Genomic DNA, 20,871 nt, shown 5'->3' with positions numbered 1-20,871 from the left:
ATATTCACATTTAAATTTCTTTTAAACCCCATTCAACTAAATTATTTGTTCTACAGAGGTTTTTGAAATCTATTAAATGCTGTTTGAATTGTAATTTTCTCCTGTTCAGTGACGAAAGAACAAAGGTTCTTCTGTAGGTAACTTGGTGCCTCAGGTCAAGGAAAAGATCAAAGAACAACAAAAGAAAACCAAAACCCAAGCACTAGTGGATCTTGACACAAAAGGACATAAGAGACTTACAAAGCTGCAAGTGACAACTGATAACAGTTTTTGGTTAAACTAATCTGTTTCTACTCTTGTTTCCTGAATGCTACTTGGTATCTTTGTAGTAGAGGAAAATGATTATTTTGTGGTCTATCTTACATCACCACACTTTGGTCAAACCCTTCTTGACACAGTGGGGCATGGTCCTTATACTGTACATATACATGTGAAACAGCTTTTTGAAATCTATTCAGGTGTCTTGCTCAAGAGGCAGGGAAGCTTAGAGAAAAGTTTAGATTAACATACTATATGCTGTACTACATAAGCAAAACAACATGAGTACCTAACATGGAGCACTCAGGACTGTGGATGTTTAGACTGAACTTATTTAGTTCAAGGAGGAAACTTGGGAACACAAACCAGATATGTCAGGCATTACTCTTTGTATGATTCATGGGCTGATGAAAACCAGAAAGGCATAAACAAACTACAAAGCATCTGACCTGCCGTAGAAGGCCAATCTGCTCAATTTCCTCTCTCAAATGCTCCATCTTCCTCCTCATGGTGAAACTGGGATCTGTCGAGCTGAGGTCCTGACGGGTTCCTCGAGGAAAGGCTAAAATAAGACATAAAGAGTGCTGATCTGAGTTCCATGTTCCAAGAATTAAATGCTTTTGGAAAACATTGTTATGAAACTACAATGACTGAGTAATACTCCGGCCAATCACGGAACAGCTGGAGTCCATTTCCTCTCAGTATCATAACAGTAAACACTGCATGTTTTCCTTCTAGACCTTCTAGACCCAGGAGTTTATTTCAAACACCGTTTACATTATGTTACCTTTACGAATCTTTTCAAATATATGATGCAAATCTGACTAAATGAAAAGAAAATCCCTTTTATTAACAACCTTATTTAAAATGAGATTTTATCATATCTAAACAATAAAACCTCAACATTTGGGTATCTTGTGTTATGTTGAATCCACATAGTTATTGACACAAATGCATTTTTTATCAATTTTCAGAGGAATAATACATGTTTTGACCTGCAGTTCATTTTAGACATTTACATACACTCATACATATTAATAATTTTGAGCTTTTATTGATGTATTTGAACAGTTTTTTTATTCGAGATGAAATGATTATACAACATATAAGAAAATAAAGAACTTGGTGCTGATGGTGGAATTTACTGAGAATTTCTCTAATACACAAAGTCAAAATTATATGCTTAGGGTTAAATACATACATATTCCCCCAGTAATATTTGGAGAAATGTTCTTTAACAAGTTTAAAAGTAGCCATCACCGAGCTCCTAGAAACATTCTGGCTGGACATTTGACCACTCTCCTTATCATACAGGGTAGAGCTAATTTAATTTGGTCGGTTTTCTGGCACAGACTTTTAGACACAGTGAAAAAAAAACTTTTGAATCAAGTTGAGGTCAGATCCAATCCGGAAGCTGAATGTCAGCCTAAAACCAGTTTTGATGTGTGCTATGGATTATTCTCCTGTGGCAACATTCAGTTGTTAGGAATTTGGAGCTCTATTCCTTCATTGTTTTACCCACTTTGTGAGGTACATCTTGAAGCAAAACTGACCCTCAGCATGATGAGGTTTGAAGGAATTACCTTAGCCCCTTTTCCACTGAAAGCCCCAGGATTTAAAGCCCCAGGATTTAATAAGAATCCCAGGGAATATCGTACTTTGTTTTTCCATTGCCACGGAGCATTTATTTAAATCAGGCTAATGATTGGTGAATGGTGAAGTTGTAAAAAAACTGCAATACACCTTCATTCCAGCAGACGGCATTACTCCTTTACTCCGTTTAAAAGTTAATAAATTATTTTTCTGTCAACTTATAAATAATAGATATATAGTTATACAGTTGATTAAAATCCTTCCATTATTCCTTACGTTGCACTGGACCCATAGGCAGGAACAATTTAAATCATTATATTACATGTAATTTTTTTACCAACCTGCATCTGGTTGCTTTACGACCACATGATTCATTTACAATAACTACTAAACACTGATTAACACACTTATTTTTCTTTTATCCCCATCAGGTAAACTCATATCAGATAACTACAGAACATGTTTTCAGTAAAAGATTTATTTATAAGAATAAAATAACTGATAATCGGTCCAGAATTACAGGGAATTAATACCTCTAATGTCTAATCATAGGCAAATATTTATACAAAGTAGAAGATGCATAGAGACTAGAGCAGAGGATGGCAGGATCACTGAGCTTCTGCATCAAAACATGGAACTGTGGTCTCTCCTCCTGCAGAGCTGGGTGCATAAAACTATAAAAAAATTAAAAATATTAAAGATTTCATGCTCCACTAAGCTATGTTTACATGAAAAGACAGCTTTAGGGAATTTTGTATTTTTTGGTACATGGAAAATTTTAAGTGCTGTGATTATCAGCACTGCGATAAAACATTTGTCTTACAGAACTGTAGTGAAACAGTTTCTAATTAATGTCAACAATAACTTAAGACGTCACAAATCTCCGGTGAAATATATTTTGTTTTACTTTCTGATACTTGCGGTTATTCATCACATACCTACCAAACGCTTTATATTCACATTCAGATGCCACAAACAGATAACAGGTAGCGGGAAATCCCAGAAGAACGGGAAAAGATCAGGCAGCAGTTAGTGGGGAAGTCCCCGTCCAGGCGCCCGGTTGGCTTAGCAGCCAAACCAGCCTCTAAGCAGAGCTCCGAAAGAACATTTCAAAATAGGCTCATTCTTGATGAACTGACTGGACAGATCAAGTCTTGGGGTGTACTTTCTTGTTTGAAAACATCTTAAAATTATACATATCCCTGCTCCTTTAACAAATCCTGGGGAAAGCTGAAAAGATCTATTCCAGACCAGAACCCGTGAAAGTAAAGCTCTGTGGAAGAGAACTTACCTGGGTAAATTTGTATCAAAACATAACCTGGGATTTACAAAGCTTGGGGCTTTGTACAGGCAATGGAAAAGGGGCTCTTGATTCCTACAAAGACACTTGATGTTTAACCCAAACTCATTTTTTATCTTACAATAAATCTGTTCTCCAGATGCTATATGGCATGTCCACGAGGGCAGCTGAAATTTTTAGAGGAGTGTAAAGGGGAACATTTTGGAGCAGAGGTTTCTTTCTTGTTCTGCACTTTCACAGTCCATGGCAATGTTAAGGTTGCTCCACGCTAGACCGTTAAACTGATATTCTAGCAGTTTGCTGTTTGTTCCTTGATTGTTCTTGAACATCATAACCAATTTGTTTTCATCTGAAGCTACTATTTTTGGTCAGATAAAACTTGGAACACTATTGGTAGTTATGGTAAGAACAATGATTCCTAGCAAACATAAAAACAGGTTAGGGAAGGAATAAAGCAAGCTAATATTAAGTCTCTGGAATGGCCCCAACTTCAACCTTCTCAAATCTATGGAGCAACCATAAAAGCCAAGTCCATGCCTGAAAACAATCTAATTTAAATAAACTCCACCACTTCTGCTAAGAAGAGAGGTTAAATATTCATGCAGAATTATGCCAAAAGCTTGTTGATGGCTACAACAATAAGATCCACCAATGAAAAATTGGTGGATCTTATGCATTTGTTTATTCCCCATTAATGCATTTTATAAATTATGGTTTTAATATTTTATTATCTTGCTATTTGGCTAAACCATAAAGCATTTCGGTCTACTTCTGTTGTTTTCAGACTTGTTACATAAACAGTGAATCTTATTCCTCCTTTTACACAAATATTTTAGAATAAAAATATTACTTTTAATCCCAATATTTATTTGGAAAAAACAGCAAGAAGTAAACAGTTCCTTCTTTTTATTTGCACCATGCATCACTAGCACGCAATCACATTGGTGGTTTTAATGGAAAATACATGAAAAAAATGTTGATGAGGATCTTTCACTTGCATGCAAAGAAACGTTTGTTAAAGTTTTTTTTAGGCAAAATGGTGGCAGGTGGTGTCTAATAGGGCCTCAGGAGCTTCCAGGAAATTCAGGAAGGAGATCCTCTCTAACATCCGCAAGTTGCTGATCAAACATCAAAGGATACTGCATATAAAAGAAAACCTCTATTGTTTTCCTTCAAACTGCTTCACACTAAAAGAATATGGTTGAAGATGTCAGTTTTATACTAAGAGTTATTTAGACTACAACCAGTTACCAAAAAGATCTTTTAGGAATATGTCTGAAACAGCTAACACTGTTTTGTTTTCTTCTAGTGCCCCTATAAATCAGAAAAACCTGGGACCATTCTGTACAAACAGATGAAGCCTCAGCTGGAGCTCGCTCAGACAGCGTTGCATCAATCTTGTGCATATAGGGCTGACATAGGCACTCGGGAGAGAAAACAGTTTAGAAAAGCTTTGGCTAGAAATAAATCTAAAGTTAGATGATCTGTGCTCCAAAAATAAAACGGAGCATTTAGGCCATTATGAGGAACAAGTCCAGAAGCACGACTGCAGAGGATGCATAAACAGAGAGCAGAGTTTTAAAGAACTATGGCCTTTATTGTTGCAGAGGAGATGTGTGTTTGCAGGAAGAATGTGTTAAAACTATAGGCAGAAACTTGTGCCATCAGAAACTGAATATGAATTGCTCAGATTGAATCTGTATTCCTGTAATTTGAAATTAAATGCATTGGTTTGAAAATAAATGCATTTGCTTTAAAAATATATTTCGTTGTATTGATCATTCACTTTCAATTCGTTAATTCAATTTCAATTCCAAAATTCATTTTTTTTGTTCCCCACATCCCGGTCCTTGAGGAAATCAGAAACAAACAAAGATTCATCAATTTACCTTTTTCACATCAGCTTAAACTTCTTTTCTGGCATTTTGAGCTGCAGAAGGAGCGTACATGAGCTTGGCGGATGTCATTGACCAAGTCAAATAACCATCTATAAGAGAGTGCAGTTTCAGTCTGAGCAATTTAAATTCAGTTTCTGATGGCACAAATGTCTGCCCATACGAAACCTCACCGGAAACACTTCCTCAGTTGGTATCCATGCAACATTTTCCTAATTGTTAAAACCAGCATAATAATAATCTGTTTTTATTTACATTCTATTACAAAATGGCATACGTGCATAATGATGTATACTCTTCTCAATAATCAATGGAAAATCAAACCCATATTATTGCTGACCAGATTTTTTGCATGTTTTAAGCTTTAAGTTTCTTTTATCTTTGGTGAAGACCTCCAAGTCTTTGGAGTTGGAAAGCCTCCTTGCCATCACCCTAATCTTTAGCTCTTCCACAGATTGTCCTTCAGATTCAGGAGCCTGGCTGGGCTGGTCCAAAACGTTATTATTACTTACAGTCAGATGAAACATGCTGGTAAAATTAGAAGATGACTTAAAGCTGAATCTGCCAGGGGTATGAATAATTTTACGCTAACTGTATGTCCCCAATGTTCATCTAGTTTTCAAATCACCTGCTGTTGGTTGATGTGTTGTTGTAGAAAATTTTAGTGCCTTGCTTGATTTGCTCCTTGATACTCTACAGGAACTGACAAAAGTATTAGAACCCCTCAGTGTTGTTCCATTCTTCTCTTATATATTCTTGGAGTAATGGTTAAGATTATGTCTTGGACAACAGGTTTCACCTCGTCTCTCTGGGTCTCATGAGAGTTACCATGAAAACTGTTGTAGTTTATTAGGAGAACCTTTGCTTTGTCTAGTCAGAACGATTTGGCAGCACTACTGAGCGCATCTCCAATGCTGTAAAAATCCTTCTCTCTTGCAAGATTAAAATAAAGCTGATTCAAACTTAACAGACATCTTGGCAGCATGGAAACAAAACAGAAAGGATGTTTTTATTTTGCAACTGATAAGTGTGTTAAAGTGTCATCGGAGAATGCAAGAGTTGTAAATAAACCATCCATAAAATATTATTCTGCCTCCAAGGTGAGTTGTCATATTTATGATGGACCGTTGTTTTTGTTGTTCCCTCGGTGATTCTGTTTGAACATTTTAGAAACCTTTAAAAGATGCTGATTTTGCACCTTTAAATGGCTCGTTTTCTCTAAAATCTGTAAGAAATGCACCAATCAATCGGCCAGTGATTGGAATTGGTTGATTTTGTCAATAAATAAAAAATAACTTCAACCATTTTTGGTCCATAGACGCATGTTGTAGAAAAATTTGTTTTTACCAAGACAGAGACCGATGATTGTCACTCAGAAACAACATCAGTAACAAGAAAATTAAACTGAAATGATGCAATTGCTGTGCCTGAATTCACCTGCCACCCATATATTTATGTGTCTGGGCTGTGGTTTTCTGCAGAAGTTTGTGTTGGGCTTTTAGAGCTACTGACACCTTTTTTTTGTTGTTGTTGTACATATGACTGGAATAAATATGTGATTATAGACAGTTACTGCATGACTCATTAAAACACTATGGAATTATTTGTAATCTGATATTAAAAGCGTTACGAAAATAAAGGTGCTCATGAGCAATTCCACAGAAAACCTTTCCCCACTTCCAGAGAAAAGCTTTTGGTGCTCCACCTCCAGGAAAAACTTGGCTGCTCAAACAGTCTTTGCTTCAACACTCTCTGGAGATGATGCAAGTGTTTGCTTTTACATTCCTTGTTAATCCTTCCATGAAAAAGTGTTCCTTCCCCCAAAACTCTTTCAAATGTTGTCACAAACTACATTGTATTTTACAGGGACATTTTTATTGACATACCAAAGTAATGCATTACGGAGAAATGAAAGGAAAGGTTTTCAAACTTGTTTTCAGTCCCCATTACTCTGATACCACTAAATAAAATCCTAGCAAATCAAATTAAATAAAATTTAACCACCTGAATCTACTTTGTGGAACCATGTTTTGCTTAAATAATGGATGCAAGTCATTTTTTTGTATGTCTCTACCAGGGTTGCACATATAGACTGACATTTTTGCATATTACTCATTAGCAAAATAGCTAAAGCTTAGTCGGACTGGATATTATGTGAACATTAGTTTTCAACTCTCGCCAGAGATTCTCAATTGGATTTAGGTCTGGACTGTGACTGGGCCGTTCTAATATTTGAGTATACTTTGATATAGACCATTCCCTTGTAGCTCTCTCTATATGTTGAAGGTTTTGTCCTGTTAGACAGTTTACTCAGATTGTCCAGTATTTAGCACTTATTCATCTTTCCACAAACTGTGACCCGCTTCCCTGTACTTGCTAAGGAAAAGCATCCACGCATCATAATTCTGCCACCACCTGTCAGGATCTGCCATTGTGGACTTTGTTTTGGTTTTGTGTTCATTTTCTCTTCAGTAACGTGTTCTCTTTCAACATTCGTTTCGGTATCTCACTATGGGACACGCCTCCAGCGCCTGTCCCCCAGAAGCTCTATTACATTACGCCAGTCTTGACTGGCAGGCGGAAGTGACGTCCGCTCCCATGGGAGGGACTTCCTCCCAGTATAAAAGCCGACGTCACGTAGGTGATCTTCAGTCTAACACCTCTTCTCGCTCCCAGAAGCACCTCTCAGACGGTCATTACAGTAACTTGAGCTAGCTTAACTGTTCACAGAGCGAGCTAACAACTCGCCGAACGCTTCTCAATAACTGTGCTCGACTGTTCTGAGTCTTTTTCAACGCTGGTCTGTCGCCAAACAGCAGCGCTGCAACTGGTCACCAAACTAGCTGCAACCTTAACGGAGCTTACGAAGTTGTGTAACTTGCACTCGTTCTCACCATGAACAGAGTCAAACCACCATCTAGAACATGCACATGTGGCAATCTCATAGCTGGGGCAGATACCCACTCTGTCTGCGCTTCGTGTCTGGGGCTGCAACATGCCCAGGACGCGTTGGCGTCACCAGCGAACTGCGAGCACTGTGCACGGCTCTCCCTTAAGTCTCGTCGGTGCAGGCTAGCACGCCAAGCTAGCCTGTCGGAGGTTGATCCTATGATGGGGGTAGCCAATCCCCCGCCACCGGAGCTTCCTGGTACTGATGAGAGAGAGCCCACTTTGGCTGGAGCCAGTTCAGCTCGACGCTGTCGCGCCACTGACTGACCCAGAGGAAGACGAGGCCGCACTTCCAGGTTTCAGCACTCTTGCTAACGCTGAATCCGAATCTAAAGTGGAGTCCATCAGTCTCGGGTCTGACGACGACGAGCTGGACTGCGGGCCTTATGCCATCCAGTCGGTTGCAAAGCCCTCGGTGATGGATGACACCAGTCGCTGCGGTTCCCCAAACCCAACTGCAACGGACCTGCATGATGTCTGCAGAAGGGCAGCAAAGAAGCTGGGCATCGAGTGGCCGGAAACCCTCACCGAAACTACCACATCTCGATATGAGGGGAAGCGGCATCCGAGAGCCAAATCTTCCAGCAGACAGCTGTTGCCGGTCTTTCCCGAGTGCCTCGAGGAAGCAACCTGGTCCTGGAGCAATCCTCTCACCGCCAAGAACCCCGCCCTGGGAGGGTCGGCGCTGGACTGGACGGGCATGGAGGCCGGCGGTTTTTCACATCTGCCTCCCGTAGAACCTCTGCTGGCATCTCACCTGCACCCATTGCAGAAGTCAGCCATGACAGTGGCAGGACCCACCCTTCCCTACAAAGCTGATTCTTTTCAGTCCGCTCTGAATGAGAAAAGCTACAAGGCGGTGGCTGCATCTGTTAAAGCCTTAAACGCTTCATCTCTTCTCCTCGCTTACCAAGCGGAATTACAGGAGCAGATGACTGGCACACCGATGGCCGATTTGTGGGACGAGTTGTGCGTGGTGACAGACCTATGCCTGCGTCTCCACAGAAGCGCTGTCCAAGCATCCGGGAGAGCCATGGCCCTGATGGTCACTCAGGAGAGAGCTAGATGGCTGAACCTGTCTCAAAGAGAGAAGAACCAGCTCCTCGACACCCCGAAGAGCTTATTCGGCCCCACTGTGGCAGCCATGCAAAAACGCTGTGAGGAAAAAAAGAGGGAAGGTGAAGCGTTAAAGGTGTGTCTACCCAGGAAAGCGCAGCCTCCTCCCCCTCCAGCACCCCGTGTGTTGTTCGCTCAAGCGGCGGCTCGACCGGCCTACCGCATCCCCAAACGCCAGCCTCAGCCGCAGTCAGCGGACCGTGGGAAACAAACCGAGCTCAAAGGTGCTTGGGTAAGGAAGCCATTCTCTCCCCCGACGACACCGGGAAACCAAGCAACCCCTTCCACTACTGTGAGCGCAAAGAAAAAGAGGCGTGCTACCTAGAGAGCTGTCTTCAGGGTGGGAGAGCAGGATCTGCCAGACACCTGGACCCCCCCCCCCCCTACCAGGACACATCCTGTCCCAGTTTGAGTTCAGAATGCCACGTTCAAGGCAACTCAAACGGCCTGCAGAGCCGACGTTGGAGCTCATCGTTCAGAGCCGACCGAAGCGGAGGAGGATCAAAGCCACCGAGAGCTCAGTGGAGCTGCAGCTGTGGCCAGAAAGCACACACCAGTGCACGAACACATGCCAGTGTCTAAAAACACGACCTTCCCCCTTCACAACATGTTCAATAAAGTTGTTTTCTGGCACGCATCCAGGCCTGGAGCCGAGGGCGCAGCCACAACGAAAAAACACGAAAAATATGTTAAAAATAACACACGGACAGGACATGGCCGTGGAGCTGCACATGAGGCCACAAGGGGGATCTCTCGCTCCAGCGTTGGCACAGCGGCAGGCTGGAGCTCCCGCTCCACCCTTGCCACAGCTGCACATGAGGCTTCAAGGGGGGGCTCTCACCCTACCTCTAACACAGCAGGCTGCTTTTTCTGTGGAAGAAGCAGACCTGGGACGAGCGCAGCTAGCAGTTGTAGCGGAACAGCAGATCCCTCAGCCGGTGTTGCGCAGTGTTTACACGGAAGCATCTTTAGGTCCACTGGCAAACAACACTCAGCTGTGGCGAGCGTGTGGAGCGTCAGATTGGGTGATAAAGACGGTATCCAAGGGATACAGGCTCCAATTTGTGACAGCCCCACCCCGTTTCAAGGGCATAGTACAGTCATACGCCCGGGGAGAGTCCGCTCGCGTCCTGCAAGAGGAAATAATTTCCCTGCAGCACAAAAGAGCTGTCCGGCTGGTACCGCAGGAGCAAAGCAGAGACGGGTTTTACTCCAGATACTTTCTCGTGCCGAAAAAGGCAGGGGTCTGCGACCGATATTGGATCTGCGGGCTCTGAACACATATCTGAGACGGTATTCGTTCAGGATGCTAACACACGCAGCTCTGAAAAAGTTTGTGCGCCAAGGAGACTGGTTTGTCTCCATATCCCTATATACCCCCCTCACAGAAAATACCTCAGATTTGCGTTTCAGGGAAAGATATACGAGTACCTGGTACTTCCTTTTGGCCTCTCATTGAGCCCACGTGTGTTCGTGAAATGCACCGAGGCAGACATCGCGCTTCTGAGGGAAAGGGGGATGCGTCTGGCGACGTACAGGTCCTTCTCAAAATATTAGCATATTGTGATAAAATTCATTATTTTCCATAATGTCATGATGAAAATTTAACATTCATATATTTTAGATTCATTGCACACTAACTGAAATATTTCAGGTCTTTCATTGTCTTAATACGGATGATTTTGGCATACAGCTCATGAAAACCCAAAATTCCTATCTCACAAAATTAGCATATCATTAAAAGGGTCTCTAAACGAGCTATGAACCTAATCATCTGAATCAACGAGTTAACTCTAAACACCTGCAAAAGATTCCTGAGGCCTTTAAAATTCCCAGCCTGGTTCATCACTCAAAACCCTAATCATGGGTAAGACCGCCGACCTGACTGCTGTCCAGAAGGCCACTATTGACACCCTCAAGCAAGAGGGTAAGACACAGAAAGAAATTTCTGAACGAATAGGCTGTTCCCAGAGTGCTGTATCAAGGCACCTCAGTGGGAAGTCTGTGGGAAGGAAAAAGTGTGGCAGAAAACGCTGCACAACGAGAAGAGGTGACCGGACCCTGAGGAAGATTGTGGAGAAGGGCAGATTCCAGACCTTGGGGGACCTGCGGAAGCAGTTGACTGAGTCTGGAGTAGAAACATCCAGAGCCACCGTGCACAGGTGTGTGCAGGAAATGGGCTACAGGTGCCGCATTCCCCAGGTCAAGCCACTTTTGAACCGGAAACAGCGGCAGAAGCGCCTGACCTGGGCTACAGAGAAGCAGCACTGGACTGTTGCTCAGTGGTCCAAAGTACTTTTTTCGGATGAAAGCAAATTCTGCATGTCATTCGGAAATCAAGGTGCCAGAGTCTGGAGGAAGACTGGGGAGAAGGAAATGCCAAAATGCCAGAAGTCCAGTGTCAAGTACCCACAGTCAGTGATGGTCTGGGGTGCCATGTCAGCTGCTGGTGTTGGTCCACTGTGTTTTATCAAGGGCAGGGTCAATGCAGCTAGCTATCAGGAGATTTTGGAGCACTTCATGCTTCCATCTGCTGAAAAGCTTTATGGAGATGAAGATTTCATTTTTCAGCACGACCTGGCACCTGCTCACAGTGCCAAAACCACTGGTAAATGGTTTACTGACCATGGTATCACTGTGCTCAATTGGCCTGCCAGCTCTCCTGACCTGAACCCCATAGAGAATCTGTGGGATATTGTGAAGAGAACGTTGAGAGACTCAAGACCCAACACTCTGGATGAGCTAAAGGCCGCTATCGAAGCATCCTGGGCCTCCATAAGACCTCAGCAGTGCCACAGGCTGATTGCCTCCATGCCACGCCGCATTGAAGCAGTCATTTCTGCAAAAGGATTCCTGACCAAGTATTGAGTGCATAACTCTACATGATTATTTGAAGGTTGACGTTTTTTGTATTAAAAACACTTTTCTTTTATTGGTCGGATGAAATATGCTAATTTTGTGAGATAGGAATTTTGGGTTTTCATGAGCTGTATGCCAAAATCATCCGTATTAAGACAATAAAAGACCTGAAATATTTCAGTTAGTGTGCAATGAATCTAAAATATATGAATGTTAAATTTTCATCATGACATTAGGGAAAGTAATGAACTTTATCACAATATGCTAATATTTTGAGAAGGACCTGTATATAGACGATTGGCTGATTGCAGCTCAGTCTTTAGAAGAGCTCATGACGCATGCCGAGATGCTTACTTTACATCTGACAGCTCTGGGATTCACAATGAACTGGGAAAAGAGCATTTTAACCCCAGTACAAACAATCACCTTCATTGGCCTGTCCCTGAATTCAGTCGAGTTCAGAGCGCGCCTCTCAGCGGAACGAGTAAAAGCCTTTCAGGCTTATCTGGCACTCTTTCGCAGAGGCACACAGGTGAAATTAAGGTTATGCCTCAGACTGCTTGGTCTGATGGCGTCTGCGCTGGCGGTCATCACACTCGGCCGTCTACACATGCACCCGTTTCAAAGGTGGGTGGCGTCACTCAGCTTGAGCCCCACACACCATGCTCACCGCAGCGTCCTGGTTTCTCTCATATGTGCACACGCGCTGAGCCCGTGGAAGCGCCCTGGTTTTCTCAACACCGGCGTTACCATGGGAACCATCCTGACGAGGAAGGTAATTAGAGGTCGACCTCTTCGCATCAGGGGAAAACGCTCAGTGTCCGATGTTTTTCTCACTGACAGAGCAACAAGCTCCGCTTGGACTGGATGCTCTAACGCACAAATGGCCGCCGGTCCTACTGTACGCCTTTCCCCCGCTGGAACTGATCATTCCTACTCTCGCCAGGGTGCGAGAGGGAAAACACTCACTCATTCTGATAGCTCCAGGCCAGGGAAACATTCGCTAGCGGAGATTTTTCAGATGCTACACGGCGAGCCATGGCGGCTTCCCCTCCGCAGAGATCTCCTGACGCAAGCACGCGGAGAAATATTTCATCCGCATCCAGAGCGCATGGTCCTATGGGCCTGGCCTGTGAGGGGTTAAATCTGGCTGCCAGTGGGCTTCCCCAGAACATTATTGACACAATTCAAAATGCAAGGGCCGTTTCCACGCGTAACGTGTATGAGGGTAAATGGCAGGCATTCGTGGGTTGGTGCGCAAAACCTATGGTGAGCGTAATGCAAAGCCCTGTGTCGGACGTTTTAACTTTTCTGCAGGCACTGTTGGATAAAGACTTGGCTTTTTCCATTGTGAAGGTGTACCTGGCTGCTATTTCAGCCTGTCACGTTGGCTTTGGTGACAAAACAGTGGGGCAGCACCCCCTGGTGTGTCAATTCATGAAAGGTGCACGACGGCTCCGTCCAGTGTCGAGGAGCCTCACTCCTTCATGGGATTTACCTATGGTACTCCATGCGTTGTCACGTGCACCGTTCGAACCGTTGCAGCAGGTTGAGCTCAAAGTGCTTTCCTTTAAAACGGCCTTATTTATTGCTCTGGTCTCTGCTAAGCGTGTGAGTGACATTCAAGGGCTTTTATAACCCGTCCTGCATGCAGTTTCTGGGTGAGTCAAGGGTTTTACTGAAACCTAATCCTGCCTTTGCAGTTATATGTGAAAAAAACAGCAGATTTTCGTAAATCAGAGCAGCTGTTTGTGTCATGGGCTTCATCAAATAAAGGAAAGCCTCTCACAAAGCAACGTCTTTCGCATTGGGTAGTGGGGGCTATTATTATGGCTTATGAGAGCAGAGGCCTTGCACCCCCTGCAGGTCTGCGGGCTCATTCCACTCGTGGTGTGGCCTCATCCTGGGCATTGTTCCAGGGTATACCTGTGGAGGAAATATGTGAGGCTGCCAACTGGGCGACCCCTCACACCTTCACTAGGTTCTATAAACTGGATGTCACCAGGCCCACACTGGCTCACACGGTTCTGGGTGTGGGTTCCACATTGCTATGAATGCAAGATGCATCTGTTGGTCTTCAAGTGAGCTTATCTGGCAATACGGGAGCAGAAATATCCCATAGTGAGATACCGAAACGAATGTTGAAAGAGAACTTTAGGTTAAGGATTTAACCCCGGTTCTCTGAAACATGAGTGAGGTATCTCACCAGATCACCCTCCTTGCAGGGAGCGAGGAAGAGGTGTGCTTATTAAACTGAAGATCACCTACGTGACGTCGGCTTTTATACTGGGAGGAAGTCGCTCCCATGGGAGCGGACGTCACTTCCGCCTGCCAGTCAAGACTGGCGTAATGTAATAGACCTTCTGGGGGACAGGCGCTGGAGGCGTGTCCCATAGTGAGATACCTCACTCATGTTTCAGAGAACCGGGGTTAAATCCTTAACCTAAAGTTGGGTTTAGTAGTCATGTTTGTTTATTCCTTCCGTTTCCTTATAGTTTTGTTCTCTCTCCTGCCTCCTAGTTTTAGTAGTTCTTTCTCCCCTCACCCATAGTTCCCTTGGTGGTTACTTTCTCATTTATTTATTACTGAGAATGGTTTTCTCCTTTGATTATTATTATTATTATTACAGTCCTCTTGCTTCCTTGGATTTTCTAGTTTAGTTTCCCGTTTAGTGTTTTCTGTGTTTGTTTATGGTTAGGTTATTTGTTTCTTGCTGCAATCTTCTAGTTTATTAGTTTATTTTCCCTATTCCTACTCTTGTCCTCTTGTCATTAGTTCCCCTTCAGTTGTTATTTACTCAGTGTTCATTTCTCTTTATATTTGTAGTTCTTTCCAGCTTTATCCCTAGTTTAGTTCTTAGTGTTAGTCTCTATTGTTTCAGTTCCTTCTGATAGGTTAGCTTTCAGTTATTTTTTGCCACTATACTTAGTTACACTTATTGTTTACGTTTTGGTTTGCATTTATTCTAGTCTTCGCTTTCTCTGCTTCCCTCCCAGTTAGTTTCAGTCAGTGTTTGTTTGGGTTTGTTTACTTTTGCAGTTAGGGTTTCCTTTGTGGTTTCTTTTTGTTAATTCTTATTTGCCAGGTTCTTATATCTTAGGTTGTTATAATTTTCTTACATCTGTTTCCCTGTGTTTGTTATTTAGTCCCTTTGTCTCCCAGTCCGGTCACCATAGTAACCATTCATATTCCCTCAGTTCCCTACAGCCTGGTCCACACCTGTTTCATGTTTCCTCTGATTACCTGCCTCCCTGTCTCATTAGTCCATACTCCACTTCCCTCAGTTTATAAGCTCTCTGGTTTTCTTTGTTCCCCGCTGGTCCTTCACGTTATCATTCCATGTTATCTTCCCTCGCTACCCTAGCTGAAGTCTTGAGTTCCTTGTTGTGGTTATGTTCTTGTTTGCCTCCTGTAAATACGCTTTGGACCATCTGCCAGTACTTTGTACACTGCATACCTGCCTGTAAGTCTGTCTACCTCAACATTAAATACTTTATCAACTCGCCATGCTGCCTTCTCGCCGTGATCTGCATTCTGGTCGTGCCACCAAACTCACAACCTTGACACCACCATGTTTCATGAGGAGCATGTTGTGCTCAGGACAATGACCAGAGATGTCTTTTATGGCATACATAACATTTGCCATTGGATGTTGGCCAAAAAAGTTCAGCTTTGGAGTCATCTGACTAGAGCACCTTTTGTCGCATGTTTGCTGTGTCCCCTACATTGTTTTATTGTTCACTAATGTTCTCTAACAAACCTCTGAGGCCTTCACTGAACAGCTGGATTTAAACTCAGGAAAAATTACACACATATCAACTCTCTTTACTAATTAGGTGGCTTTTGAAGGTTGGACATGATTTTATTTAGGGATGTCACAGTAAAGGGGGCTGAGTAGACGTGTGCATCTCATATTCCAAATTTATATTAGTAAGAAAAGTTGAAAACCATGTATCATTTTCATTCTGCCTCACAATTATTCACTACCTTGTGTTGGTTTGACACATAAAATCCTAATACAATACTGTAAAGTTTGTGGTTTTAATGTTTATAAAGCTTTGAACCAGCTATGAGCTGATATTGTTATTTTTACAAGAATAGTCATTCCTCACTTCGAAGTCTAGCGCTTAAAGTTTTTAACCCAGCCTCAATCTAATTCTAAAACCTGCAGAGCTGCAAGTGCAGGAAAAATTGAGCCAAAAGCTAAACACAAGCGTTTGATGTCTGTATATTACCTGATCTTGGTTTGAGTCCAAACACTGTCAACGTGGTGCTGAAATCAGCGTTGCGCAAACCCTCCTAAGGACACAAACATTTGTTACGCTCTGAATAATAAAGCTGTGGGTTGGATATGTGGACGTCAGATTGTCAAACACACCTCAGCGTCTTCGTTCCCGCCGGAATTTTTACGAGCACTTTGACACTTGTACTGTTAAGAAAAGCAAAACACATTTCTATGATTTGTTTCTTTAATTCCCTTGTTTCTTTCCTTGAAACTATATTTGACTTTGCCCACCAGATTTATTGGAACCAAAGGGGAAGACGTGTAGTAAAAGTCTTAAAGAAAGTTAACAACATCACATCTCACATTGTAAAGTGTAGAAAATTGTAACCTTTAATTGTTTTAGATCACTTTATTGCAAAGAGACCCAAAGAAGACAGGAAATAATGAAGGACACAAAAAGGGCACAAGGAATTATTAAGGGCACATAGAAGGAAGGATTCAAGGGCACAACAAAAGAGGGAATGAAGGACAGACGGAAAAAATAAAGGAAGTAATGACAAAAGGGAAGGCACAAGGAAGAAATGGAAGACAGAAAGAAGCAAGGAAGGCAAAGAAGAATGGATGCAACAGATAATGAGACAGGGAATAAAGTATCGATATCCAAATATTTTTCCAGACTCTTTTTCCATATTTATCTAGACCTGAAAAATATTGAAATCATATTCCAGACTGCAATTTCTTAAAGGATACTGAATAATTCGTGTTCGTGACCCCCTCTCCAGATGGGGACAGGGGTTGTTGGGGGCTGGTGTCAGAGGCTGGTCCGGTACCTGGACCTGGGAGTATAGTGTATGTATGGGGAGTGTGAGTGAGTGTACGACGTTCATTGCTGTGTGTCTTTGAGGGTGGGAATATCTGATTGTGACTGTGGGCGCCTGTTTTTGTGTCAGTTCGGGTCTTGGGCTGCTCCCTCTCCTGGATCAGCTTAGGCCCTCCATCAAATGTGGGGTCTATTTCCTCCCCGCCACACTCTGTCTCTGCCCGCTGGTCTATTGGTGATTCTTGGTGTCTGGGGCTGGGTGCTTTGGTGTGTGCCGGCTCATTCCTGGTGGTTGCTTGCTGGGGCCTGGGCCCCCTTGCTCTGTCGGACCTCTGCTTAGGGAGTGGTTTGCTGTGGTCTCTGGTTCCAAGGCTGGATCTGCTCCAGCGTAGACAGCTGCCGGCGGGGCCTGTGGGCTCGTCGCTGCATCCCTGAGGCTTCTGCACTGTGGCTGCTGGGTGGTTCCCATGTGGCTCTCCTCTGCTCTTCTCTGGGGGGGTGGGCCCTTTGGATGTCTGTGGCTCAGATCTCATCCGTGTCTGTCTCGAGTCCAGGTGGCCAGGTCTGTGTCTCCTCACACTCGCTATTTCATATTTTTATAGAAAAACCTAATATACACAAGCACGCTCACACTTACACCCACAGGTATTTGGATTCAAGTGTTAACAGATACAGAAATGTTCTATATTGAGCCGCAGTTACCACCAAATACATCTTGCATTCATTAGTACTGTGCACTTTTCAGTAACAATGCTGCTGTTATATATGTTTCTGCAGGTGTAGAAGCAGTCTTCTAGAGTAATATCTTGTATTCTCTTCATCCTTCTTTCTCTCCTCTATTATTTTCTTCTTCTCTCCCTTTATCCTTTTTGCCTGACCTCTCTCTCTTTCTTGCTTCTTTTTTTTCCTTTTCGTTTCTGTCTTCATGTCCATTGCAACTGACATAATCCCAAAGCAGTTTCTAATAAAGTTTATAAATATATAGGCGGAGCATTATAGCGTTAGCCGTAATGCTCCACTTGTGATAGTAAATCTGTTGGGCTTCTTCTTCTGAGTGCTACTGAGTGCTGCCAAACAAGACATGTTAAACAAACAAAAAAAAGAAAACTGAATACTTAAACTAAAGGTTGGTTTTTTTCAGTGTGGCATGGTGCTACTGCAGTAAAAAATTAATCTAATTTATGGCTTCTTACATGTCTTAACACTCTGGTGGCACTAAATATAAAGAGGCGCTGTAATCAGGCCTGACAGGGGGGGCAAATGAGTCTGTTGTCCTGGGGAGGGGGCCCGGTCTGCAGTGTGAAAGCCAGAGCAGATCAGACAAAAGCAATGCGGGAGCAGCTAACTGCCTTGGATGGAAGAGTCACATTCAACCTCACAGTTCCATTTAACTACATCAAATCCCCCCTCCCAACCACCAAACCCCGACCGCACCACCACCCATCAGAGACCGTGACATGCAGATGGCTGTCCCAGGCCCCAGCAAACCTGTTCGCAGGCCTGGCTGTAATTATCACATGACAGCATACTGTTGAAAACATGCATGTACACATGAACAGTAAAGGCAATTATACAGAAACTGAAATCACACGGACCTTTTACAAGATACTAGGAAAATACTGTCAGCATCAGATGAAAAGGTACACAAGATTACCGGATGCTGTAAACACCCATACCTTTAGGTAATCCTTTCTCAGGTACTTGTTCCTCCTGCGATCTTCGTTCTGGTTGAGGACAGGAGGAACTTCGGGCCACTTTGGAGCGCAGTCTGATTGTTCTGATTTCAAGCTTCCATCAAAAGAGCAGGACGAGGAAGGCTACCCAACCAGAAAGTTAATATTAAAACAAGTTCTCAAAACTAAAGGGGAAAAGACAGACTAAAAGCAGACAGAAACGCAGAGAGATTGGCATAATTGTAAATAAAATTCCTCTGTACCTGCCCACTCAGCATTGATGCTCCACTACTTCCTTCATCCAGGGAAGCACTGAAAAAAAGACACAATAACATTCACAAGAAAACGTAAATAACAAGAAAACCTTATCACTCGGCGAACGACAACAATTTCAGCTTGTAAAGTGTTGGAAGATTTGTACATCAATTATCATTGCTTAGTTTAAAAATATTCTTTATCCTTATGATTTACCATTAAAAGACATTTTCATTTATTTAGTTGGGTGAACTTTGATAGAAGTGGATTGAATACTTTTTACATTTATCTTTGAAGTACTTTTATGAACTATTAACAGAATTGTCATCTTGTCTTAGAGTTGCATTTGGGTGGTTGCTATGCAGACTGAGCAGGAAGTTGTGTGTGTGTGGAGGAGTTCTGGGAAGAGAGCTGGTCGCACCCCAGCCAATTTTTGTGGCCTTGGATGCCAGATGTGGACGTGTGGGCTGTATCAGTATCTGGACAGAACCAGTTTTATTCAGAAGGACTTGTAATTATGAAACTGTGTAGCCACACCCACGATGCTGTAACATGAGTGTTTTTTTTTCTTTAATAAAAGGCTGTGACACAGGGCAGCTCCACTGAGAGAATGGACTGTCTCTCTCTGGCCAGTCAAAGATAACTTTGACTCGCTTGTGTCTTCATGGCATTCCTTCTCTGAAGTTATCATCTTCTCTGTAAATGCATAATTTTTTGTCTCTTACTTTAATGTTTTATGTAGCCCAGGTAAAAGAAACACCTAAATTTGATTAGACTGAGTGGGGGATTATTTTAATTTTATTTAATTTCATCATTCACAGAATTTCCTACGGCACGTGAAGGCACCATCAAAAAAAACAAAAAAAACGTATGTGGGAGGAAGCGTTCAGCAGATCACATCAGTCGTTGGCGCGAAACACGATCTCCGTCAGTTTGTGGTCTTTTTAGCTTCAGTTACGACAGAAAAAAGAAAAAAAAAACAACAGATAAGATTGTGCCGACATTGCTAAGAGGAAAGATTTAGTTATATTGCTGTTGCTAATTGTATTGTCTGTGTAATGTACTACTGGATTTTGTTTATTTTTTCATGAGTTCAGGTGGTTTAGAGGGTGTTTTTTTGTGCAGCTTCCCCATTGCACTAATAGGCCTATTGTGCAGGGAAAAGCAATTAATCATATTTATTTAATACCTTTGAAACCAACCTGATATATGTATTTGTTATTTTTGTGTACATTTTATGAATATTAAAGTTGGCATCATGATACAATTTGGTTATGTTAATTTGTAAAACACTGTTCACATGAACTTGAATGTGAACAGTACTCAAGTACTCATGTGAGAATGTTTAGTTCTCATATTTGGCACGTTGATGGTTCTTTTTAATATTGATTGTTGTACAACTACAGAAAGATTTATTAGATAGATTTGTGACTGAGGTTCAGTTGTTTGACACTGAAACCTTTGATGCATCCAGGAACCAGAAATGATGAATATACGTGACCGTATTCTTAGGTTACGTGTTTTGAGTGAATGGGAAAAGGTCAGAGGACCAGACAAGATCCTGAGTCAGATAGCGAGCTAAAACGACATTGCAGAAGAGGAGATAAACACATACACACACGTACACACAGATTACACACATTCCACTACACAATTTGAGGAATCAGGTGCACCGGCAACAATTGTTTTGTTTCAAAAGGGCCCCATTGGACAATGCTTTGGTTTAAAAGTGTGTACACACTTTTTTTTGCATTCACTGATTATTTTCAATTTGTTCAATTGTGTACATGGCATGTTTTGTTCTTCTTTATAAGAATATATGAGTTTCTACTCAACGTTCCTCTCGGTGCTTGTCTTTTGAGCGCTGCTTGACTACTTGGCTCTTACAAATGTAGTTCTTCTGATACTAGCCCTACATTTCTGCACTA

General features: G+C 42.6%; 1 protein-coding gene across 2 annotated transcripts in view; it reads right to left on the bottom strand.

The window, feature by feature from the left end:
• Positions 1-20,871, bottom strand: part of lrch2 (leucine-rich repeats and calponin homology (CH) domain containing 2) — a 67,922-nt gene that overhangs the window by 7,684 nt on the left and 39,367 nt on the right. For both annotated transcript variants that reach the window (XM_047378217.1, XM_047378216.1), the window contains 5 exons: positions 18,952-19,000; positions 18,692-18,832; positions 16,349-16,399; positions 16,206-16,269; positions 708-820 (listed from right to left, as the gene is read on the bottom strand). In XM_047378217.1, the coding sequence (XP_047234173.1) occupies positions 708-820; positions 16,206-16,269; positions 16,349-16,399; positions 18,692-18,832; positions 18,952-19,000 (418 nt within the window). The remainder of the gene's footprint in view (positions 1-707; positions 821-16,205; positions 16,270-16,348; positions 16,400-18,691; positions 18,833-18,951; positions 19,001-20,871) is intronic.

Source organism: Girardinichthys multiradiatus, chromosome 11, assembly GCF_021462225.1.
Source record: "Girardinichthys multiradiatus isolate DD_20200921_A chromosome 11, DD_fGirMul_XY1, whole genome shotgun sequence".
In the NCBI taxonomy this organism is placed as follows: domain Eukaryota; kingdom Metazoa; phylum Chordata; class Actinopteri; order Cyprinodontiformes; family Goodeidae; genus Girardinichthys; species Girardinichthys multiradiatus.
The sequence above is the reverse complement of the archived record's forward strand: the minus strand, read 5'-3'. Positions and strand labels throughout refer to the sequence as shown.